Below are 9,275 nucleotides of genomic sequence, written 5' to 3'. Positions count from 1 at the left end.
TCTGTTTGTCTTCTTCATGGACTCGTTCTTCTTCCTTGTGGAATCTCAGGCAAGATGATCATACCCTCGGAATCACTTCTATCTTTGCTTGCTAGTTGTTATATCATGCCTCCCATATTTCCACGTCAAGCCTCTAACCCTCCTTCCTAGCAAACCATTGTTTGGCTATTACCGCTTTTGCTCAGCCCCTCCTATAGCGTTGCTAGTTGCAGGTGAAGCTGAAGTTTGTTCCATGTTGGAACATGGATATGTTGGGATATCACAATATATCTTATTTAATTAATGCATCCATATACTTGGTAAAGGGTGGAAGGCTCGGCCTTATGCCTGGTGTTTTGTTCCACTCTTGCCGCCCTAGTTTCCGTCATACCGGTGTTATGTTCCTTGATTTTGCGTTCCTTACGCGGTTGGGTGTTATGGGAACCCCTTGACAGTTCACTTTGAATAAAACTCCTCCAGCAAGGCCCAACCTTGGTTTTACATTTGCCTAACAACCTATTACCCTTCCCTTGGGTTGGCCAACCCGAGGGTCATCTTTATTTTAACCCCCCTGGGCCAGTGCTTCTCTAAGTGTTGGTCCGAACCGGGTAACCTGCGGGGCCACCTCAGGGCAACCTGAGGGCTGGTTTTACTCATAGCTTGACCTATCATGTGTGTCCTGAGAACAAGATACGTGCGACTCCTATCGGGATTGTAGACACATCGGGTGGCTTTGCTGGTCTTGTTTTACCATTGTCGAAATGTCTTGTAACCAGGATTCCGAGACTGATCGGGTCTTCCCGGGAGAAGGAATATCCTTCGTTGACCGTGAGAGCTTGTGATGGGCTAAGTTGGGACACCCTTGCAGGGTATAAACTTTCGAGAGTCGTGCCCGTGGTTATGTGGCAGATGGGAATTTGTTAATGTCCGGTTGTAGAGAACTTGATACTTAACTTAACTAAAACTAGAAGGGTCACCCGCGCATTTGCACGACTAGATTATTATGTGTTATATTTCCTTTCTAAATATATCCGATTACACGGTTAACTATCTTACAATGTAATTCAAATACACAACATATTGACACTCGATTGTATGTTGGTCGAGATATTTTGATAAATATCATTGGGTTGATGGTGAGTAGCAACAACAAAAATAAAGAAAATTTTTATTATTTGGGTCGTCATCTCGGTGTTTAAAATGATGGTCTTTCTTGTTAGATCTTTATCTTTCATACTTACCCATCATGTCCTTCGTTGTCCTGGTTGGTATATTGTTCTTATGTTTTTTTACAAACATTGTGCTTGTGTTTATTGTCTGGTATATTGTGATTACTTCAAATTCGTACACACATGTTGTTTTAATATGAATTATATTCTTGAGCACAACCAAAATGTCTTACTACGTATCTAAATGGTTTGTAGAGACGGGAAAGGGGATCTATTTTCCCTTTCTGTGCTCTATCGTGGTAGTCTTGGAAGTTTGGCTGTATACCAAATCGGTGGCATGCCCAGCACCGAAGCTTTGGAGGAGATGCTAGACCAGCTCTGAGTGAGGAGGGGACGGGCGTTCAAGCCGCCCATCTTGCGCCACCCACCGGCGAGGTTGCATCTTGCCGATTTGGATCCGGTGAGGCAGACTGGCCACCAAGGAGGCCACGGGAGAATATGAGCGATAACTACTTGTTAGCTTCCTCAGTGCTCTGCTCTCCTAATCGTGGCACCAGGAGTGAGAGATGTGTCTTCGGGCTGGACGACCATTTTCTCTGTTGTCGTCTGAGCGGAGTAGAATGTGCGGCTATGAATCTCTTAGTACTCTCCCAATACTCTCTGCATTCTCCTCTTGCTTGGCAGTATATATGTACTTTGTAAGTTTCTTTTACATATTTGACACTTAAATTAATAAAGAGATATGGATGATATACTCTTTTGTTCTGCTAAATTATAATTTAGGAGATAACCTCGTACATTTTGTTTTCTTGTAAGGATTAGTTATACAATAAAGATTATAGTTACTTGACTTGCTATGGATGTCCCTTGTATTTTTCTAGGAAATTGTTCTGTTGGCATTCTACCTAGATTTTGATTATTGTCTCTTCAACACTTCCATAATTATTAAATGAAACTTCATATAGCAAAAACATACTCATTATATCCATCTACTATGTATAATTCCAATATTGTAAGTCTTGTTTGTGATTATTACCATATAATCATATATACACATGAAAGCAGTTTTAGGAAGTAGTAATATGCATTTGTGATTAGTCTCTTTGCTTCTACAGGGAGTCTGCAGGTGGAGGCGAGCTATGGGCTTCCTCATTGTTGGTGTTGTCGGCTTCCAGCTATGTAAGGTGCTACGGATTTCAATCATTCCTACTTCCTCCATAGCGGCTGATTGTCTACAGGTATTTTTATTTCTTGTTACCATATATTAGCAAGTTATATTACTTATATGTGTATTAAGTCCAAGCAAGACGGCTTACACGTACTAACTGAAATATGGGTCCAAGCTATAATGTTGGAGCTAGCTTTCCTCATGGTTCCGTTGACCTAAAAAAACCGTGGGAGAGGTGAACTGTTACCAGGAACATAAAACTCATGAAAGTGCATGTCCCAATGTATTTAAATAATTACAATGTGGCATGCGTTTATAGTGCTTATGTTACTGCTCTTATCACAGTTTTGGCCCAGTTTTCTGCTGATTAACTTGGCAATTCTCTTCTGCTTGATTAATTGATTGAGGCCTTTGGCCTCCGCTTTCGAAAATAAATAAATAAATATACCACTGTTATCTAATAAGTCTTCCTTATATTAATGGATGCCAGGTATTCGTACTGTATATCAGTAAATACAAATAGTATGTCTTACTACTTACTTTCAACATAATTAACATATAATCTTACGCGCTTCATCAGATTTCCCATCCAATGAGTTCATCAAGTTCAAGACAAATGTATTAAGATTCTTTTATCACCCTCATTAAAGAAATTGCAGCTTGTAGTAGTTGTACAACCACTAATTTGGAGTTGAATACTATGCCTACCATACAATTATATTTTGTGCAGAAAACTATCACCACATGACATATACCAACATCAAATATATTTTTGTAACATATCTATTGTAGATATTGGCATGGACGCAAAATCCTGAATAAGTTACGCAAAAAATTAAAGTTAGCAATCTAAAGAAGTTCAGACACATTACTCGCTCCATAAGGTTATAACTGATATAACTCAATTGTTCCTACAGGTCTTAGAGTCTTGTTGTTCTCGAAAAGTGGTGATATCATATCTTAGAAGAAGTCTGATGCCTTACCTAATTTGCTTAGTTACCATGCGCCATTCCAGTAAGTTCGGTAAAACATTTGTTCTTCTGGTGTACCTTGCATACTTCTCTATCTATCTCGGTCATTTTTGGCGATGTTTCTTCTGGTGAGTGTCTCCATATATGGAGTAAGTCAAGTATAACTATTATTTTACATTGGTTAATAAAAATGAGTCATGCTTCATTAGTTCATAAATTATAAAAGATAGTGTTCCATACCTGCCAAGAAGTTTGTGAGTTGCAGATATATCTAGATCTGTATATACTTGCAGCAGTGGTTGACTTTGGGCACTATCCTATTTAACCATGATTTTTTTAAAAGTAACAGAAGATGTTGTGACTTTATTGGATTTACTGCTAAACTCCACCATTGTTGATGTCACAATAAGGATAGTTTGGCTATCGAGTACATCCTCATTCAAAAGATAAGTAGAATTTCCCCATAGTGTAACTCTGATTTTATCACTCATGAAGAGTTTAAGATGGAAAAGTTAATGTTAATGCAATGATGGAAGTAAAATTAAAGTCTTTGTTATTATACACTTACTCTGTCAGCGTATATACCTAAATAGTTCATCTCCCATACACCCAATTCTCTCAACATGCAGCCTTCCACATCACCAATATGCCAAATCAGCATTTTTATTTTTATTCTTCTATTTTCTGTGCAGACCTATCGTCTTGATTCCACATGCTTCATTTGGGCGAGTAGTCCAAAACGGCATGTGTAAAACTGGTGATTAATTACTCCATAGCTAGAAAGATTAGTTAGTTGAGTCTTATTTGGAACTATATAGTATAGGTAAACCTAAGCATTGCTTATCTTTCCCGGCATGTTCTTGTACAGTTTCCTTGGAAGCAAACTCGAAGTAGTAATCAGGAAAACATTCTGATGATCCTTACCTTTGTATTTCATTGGTCCACTGGTGATACTTTGTTGCTTTCACAACTTTAAAATGGTAAGTGCATAAACATAATTCTCTTTTATCTTTGATAAACAATTGTGTATCAACCTCCTCCACATTTATAGTATCGTGATATTTTAGTGGTGACAGTAAAATGCATAGCTTGGCCCTGTCAAACAATTACAATATATTAGCACTTGTGGTTCAAAACAATAGAACAATCAGCATGTAAATATATACTCCCTCTGTTCCTAAATATAATACCTTCTAGAGATTCTAATATGTTCTACATACGGAGCAAAAGGAGTGAATCTACACTCCAAAATATGTCTATATACATCCGTACGTAGTCCGTATTGAAATATATAAAAGGATTATACTTAGAAAAGGATGGAGTAAATATATAAATATTTTCATCCATGGAAGCTCATATGCTCATCGGTCGGCGGATTGATTGAATATATATTCTCGTCACTTTCACTTGAGTGTCGTTTCTCCTATCATTGTTAAGGCACTAAGACTCTTACGCGACATGGTGCTTTGGCTGCAAAACCATTTGAAAATGGTTTGTCAATTGATAATATCTCATAGATTTTATCCTCAGTAAGTGAATTCACTAAATAATATTTACGAACCTTGATTATTCAGGAGAGGCAGCAACTCTGAAGGTTCGGCTGGCGTCGTGACATCTATCATAATTTTGGCTAATTTGCGTTGCATCGTTTGTTTCATCGTGGCGGCAACTCAGAAGGTTTGGCTGGCGTTCAGACATGTTCTGTCACAGTTTTGGCTGATTTGCGTCACATTGTTTGTTTCATCACGGCATCGGCAGATTTCTATATTGTAGGTGGTCTGCTTGTCGGGCAGATTTTGCTTCCTGGATCTCTGGCAAAAAGCAGCCCTATATCTATGTAGCGAACTTCTGGATGTACTTTGTCTATCATGATGCACTCCTCCAGCATAGTCCAATCCTACCCTAATTGCATCCATTGCACTTTGGTGTGGTGTTTGCCATGCTCTCGGATGCCGTCTAATCACGCCCTTTTTGCATCCATCACACTTTGTCATGGTGTTTAGACTCACGTGGAGCATGATATGGATCATGCCCGATCTCACTTGTGTTGTAGTACATGGAAAAAAGTTTTGGCTTCTTGGGCGTTGCTGGACGTGGCCAGCTAGGTGTCTCTTTTTGTCCGTGTTAGCCGACCCCGAGTGGAGTTCTTTGGTTGAGTCCGTGTGTATAGATTTGGAATTCCAACCACGCGTGGAGTTCTTTGCTTGAGTCCGTGTGTAGATTTGGAACTATGAATAGTAGATTTCATATAGTATACTCTTCTTTGACAACTACTATATCGTACACCTATACCTTTTGTGTGGCGGGTATTTGTGGTTGTCTCGGACACATTAAAAAGGCTGGCATGTTCAGGATGACAGGCGTGTCAGTGGTGCGTGACAAACAAATTATTAGTACCTACAATAGTTGTATGTAACTTTTAATATCTTTAAATCTCAGCCGCTACCTTAAAAAATTAATGGTGGAGATAATGTAATCTATGTGGATTAATGTGATGGCTTGTTTTCCTTTTGTCTTAATTATATAATAGATGCATCAACCGTGTGTGTAGCCGTGATGGTCTCTTTTCGGCGGAGTCCGGGAAGTGAACACGGTTCTTGTGTTATGATTGTGCGTAAATAGTTTCAGGATCACTTCTTGATAACTTCTAGATTCACGACCGTTGCGTTGCTTCTCTTCTCTCTCTTATTTGCGTATGTTAGCCACCATATACGCTTAGTGCTTGCTGCAGCTCCACCTCACTACCTTCTCCTATCCATAAGCTTAAATAGTCTTGATCTCCCGGGTGTGAGATTGCTGAGTCCTCGTGACTCACAGATACTTCCAAAGAGTTGCAGGTGCCGATGATATCAGTGCAAGCGATGCCACCGAGATCAAGTGGGAGTTCGATGAAAATCTTGATCGTTGTTTTGTGTCTTTTTTGGTTGATCAGTAGTAGAGCCCAGTTGGGATGATCGGGGATCTAGCATTTGGGGTTGTCTTCCTTTATTTTGGTTCCGTAGTCGGACCTTTGATTGTACTTTGGATGATGTATGGATTATTTATGTATTGTGTGAAGTGGCAATTGTAAGCCAACTCTTTATCCCTTTCTATTTAGTACATGGGATTGTGTGAAGATTACCCCTCTTGCTACAAAACTACCATGCGGCTATGCCTCTAAGTCGTGCCCCGACACGTGGGAGATATAGCCGCATTGTGGGTATTACAAGAAGACATCCAGGGAACTTGGAGATGAAGTCAAAAGAGTCCCGAGGGCACCACAAGCCCTCAGGGCGTGCCCTGGCTTGTGGGTCCCCCGGCCCTCTCAGCTCTATAAATTCACAAATATTCCAATATCAACAGAAGTGTCCACCAAAATACTTTTCCGCCGATGTAACCTTCTGAAAGCACAAGTGCTCCCTGGGTGATTTTGGTAATTAATGTCAACATATCTCTTGTTAGACTAATAGTTTCAACTAGTATATTTCAGAAAGTTCAACTAAGGCATGGCACAGACAAGAGAATGTGGAACCCCTTCAAGGTGCTAAGGAAAGAAGATTGGCAAAAGCTCATGACTCTTCATTTCTATTTTAGTGATCCAAGATCACATTGAGTCCATAGGAAAAGCCAATACTATTAAAAGGGGATGAGGTGTTGCTTAATGGTCTACTTGCTCAAAGTGCTTAATGATATGGTCCAAAGCCCTCAACCATCTTCTCAAATACAAATATGTCCAGAACCTAAAGTCAAACTCGGCCCCACCGATTTGATTCATCCGGCGCCACCGAGTTCACTTGACATAGCCATAACCATAGCCAGAAACCCTAATCAGTCAGTCTCACCGATGGGATCTCGGTCTCACTGAGATGGGCTTGCAGACTCTCTGTTGCATATTGCAATTATTTCGGTCTCATAGAGATATGCAATCGGTCCCATCGAGTTTGCTTGACCAACTCTCTATTTGCTTATTACCAACATCTGTCTCACCGAGTTTGTGTGATCGGTCAAACCGAGATTTAGTTTTACCCTAACCCTAGCACATCGGTCTCACCGAGTTGATCATGTCGGTCCCACCGAAAATCCTAACATTCACATTTTGAACTAAATCGGTCTCACCGAGTTCATATATTCAGTCTGACCGAGTTGGCTCTTTTGTGTGTAACAGTTAGATTTTGTGTGGAGGCTATATATACCCCTCCACCCTCCTCTCCATCAGTGAGAGCCATCAGAACGTGCCTACATTTCTAACATTCACTTTCTGAGAGAGAAGCACCTACTCATGTATTGAGTCCAAGACATTCCAATCCAACCACAAGAATCTTGATCTCTAGCCTTCCCCAAGTTCCTTTCCACTCAAATCATCTTTCCACCATAGCCAAATCTATGAGAGAGAGTTGAGTGTTGGGGAGACTATCATTTGAAGCACAAGAGCAAGAAGTTCATCATCAACACACCATCTATTACCTTTGGAGAGTGGTGTCTCCTAGATTGGTTAGGTGTCACTAGGAGCCTCCGTCAAGATTGTGGAGTTGAACCAAGGAGTTTGTAAGGGCAAGGAGATCGCCTACTTCGTGAAGATCTACCCAAGTGAGGCTAGTCCTTTGTGGGCAATGGCCATGGTGGGATAGACAAGGTTGCTTCTTCATGGACCCTTCGTGGGTGGAGCCCTCTGTGGACTCGCGCAACTGTTACCCTTCGTGGGTTGAAGTCCCCATTAACGTGGATGTACGATAGCACCACCTATTGGAACCACGCCAAAAATCTCTGTGTCTCCAATTGCGTTTGCACACTCCAATCCCATCCCTTTATTTTCTTGAAACTTGCATGTCATGCTTGCTTGAAATGTATTGTGAATGTTTAAACTTGTGCGAAAACTCCACCTCAACTTGAAGAACTTAAAAACTGCTACTTTTCTTTGTTGAGTGTCTAATCACCCCCCTCTAGACACCTCTTATTGATCCTTTCAATTGGTATCAGAGCATTGGTCTCCATTGCTTTGGTTTAATCACCATTGGAGGAAGATGGGTGAGTATACGATGGGGAGTTTTAGACGTAGAGTGCCTATGCTTGATGGGGTGTTCTTTAATGCTTGGAGAAATGAGATGCTTGCGATTTTCAATGAATATCACTTGAACAAGTAGATTACTAGCCCTTGTGCGCCCCTTCTTGACCCCTTGCATCCTACCCCTGAGGAGTCACTTGACATGATCCGCAATCTTAGAACTATCAATCTTATCATTAGAGGATTGCCTAGAAATTTGATTGAATGCTTGCCTACTCTTGAATGTGCTTACACCATATGGAGATTTCTCGAGGAACAGTTTCCAAACTATTCCTTGAAAAATCTAGATGTAATTCTTCAAAAGTCCATAGCTTTTCATAAAATGAAACCCAGTGATCCGAAATTTGATGATTGTCTTTTTGAGCTTCGTGACCTTATGCGTGCCAAAGGAGATGTCAAAGTCATTAGTAGCATTATCTCTCAAGTCAATTCATAAAGATGAACATTGCCATGGTCATACATCTGATGAATCACTCTCTCTAGGTGATGATCAATCACAAGATGATGTTGAACATGACATTATGATGAGGATGATGATAGTGACTTTGATCTCGATGTGTCTATGAGACACTTTGGCCTTATGGCTAATCTTCGCGGCTACATGGCTGATACGTCTCCGTCGTATCTACTTTTCCAAACACTTTTGCCCTTGTTTTGGACTCTAACTTGCATGATTTGAATGGAACTAACCCAGACTGACGCTGTTTTCAGCAGAATTGCCATGGTGTTATTTTTGCGCAGAAATAGAAGTTCTCGGAATGACCTGAAAATCAACGAAGATTATTTTTGGAATATATAAAAATACCGAAAGAAGAATCCATGTTAGGGGCCCACACCCTGTCCACGAGGGTGGGGGCGCGCCTACCCACTGGGCGCGCCCCCTGCCTCGTGGGCCCCCTGACGCTCCACCGACCTCAACTCCCACTCCATATATTCGTGTTCGGGGA

At 40.7% G+C, this 9,275-nt stretch overlaps 1 protein-coding gene across 2 annotated transcripts; it reads left to right on the top strand.

Moving 5' to 3' along the window:
• Positions 1-1,418: 1,418 nt before the first annotated feature.
• On the top strand, positions 1,419-5,472 carry LOC119359368. Of its 2 annotated transcripts, none has more exons than XR_005172496.1 (4): positions 1,419-1,770; positions 2,264-2,386; positions 3,234-3,330; positions 4,862-5,472. XR_005172496.1 is itself a non-coding variant. In XM_037625589.1 (4 exons), exons 1-4 carry the CDS (start codon positions 1,715-1,717, stop codon positions 4,897-4,899), a joined length of 390 nt encoding a protein of 129 aa, XP_037481486.1. In that variant the 5' UTR covers positions 1,419-1,714; the 3' UTR covers positions 4,900-5,472. The 2 variants fall into 2 exon arrangements, 1 of the variants encoding a protein (XP_037481486.1); XM_037625589.1 differs by having other exon boundaries at positions 1,419-1,846.
• Positions 5,473-9,275: the final 3,803 nt, after the last annotated feature.

Source organism: Triticum dicoccoides, chromosome 2A (genome assembly GCF_002162155.2).
Source record: "Triticum dicoccoides isolate Atlit2015 ecotype Zavitan chromosome 2A, WEW_v2.0, whole genome shotgun sequence".
Taxonomy (NCBI): Eukaryota; Viridiplantae; Streptophyta; class Magnoliopsida; order Poales; family Poaceae; genus Triticum; species Triticum dicoccoides.
The sequence above is the reverse complement of the archived record's forward strand: the minus strand, read 5'-3'. Positions and strand labels throughout refer to the sequence as shown.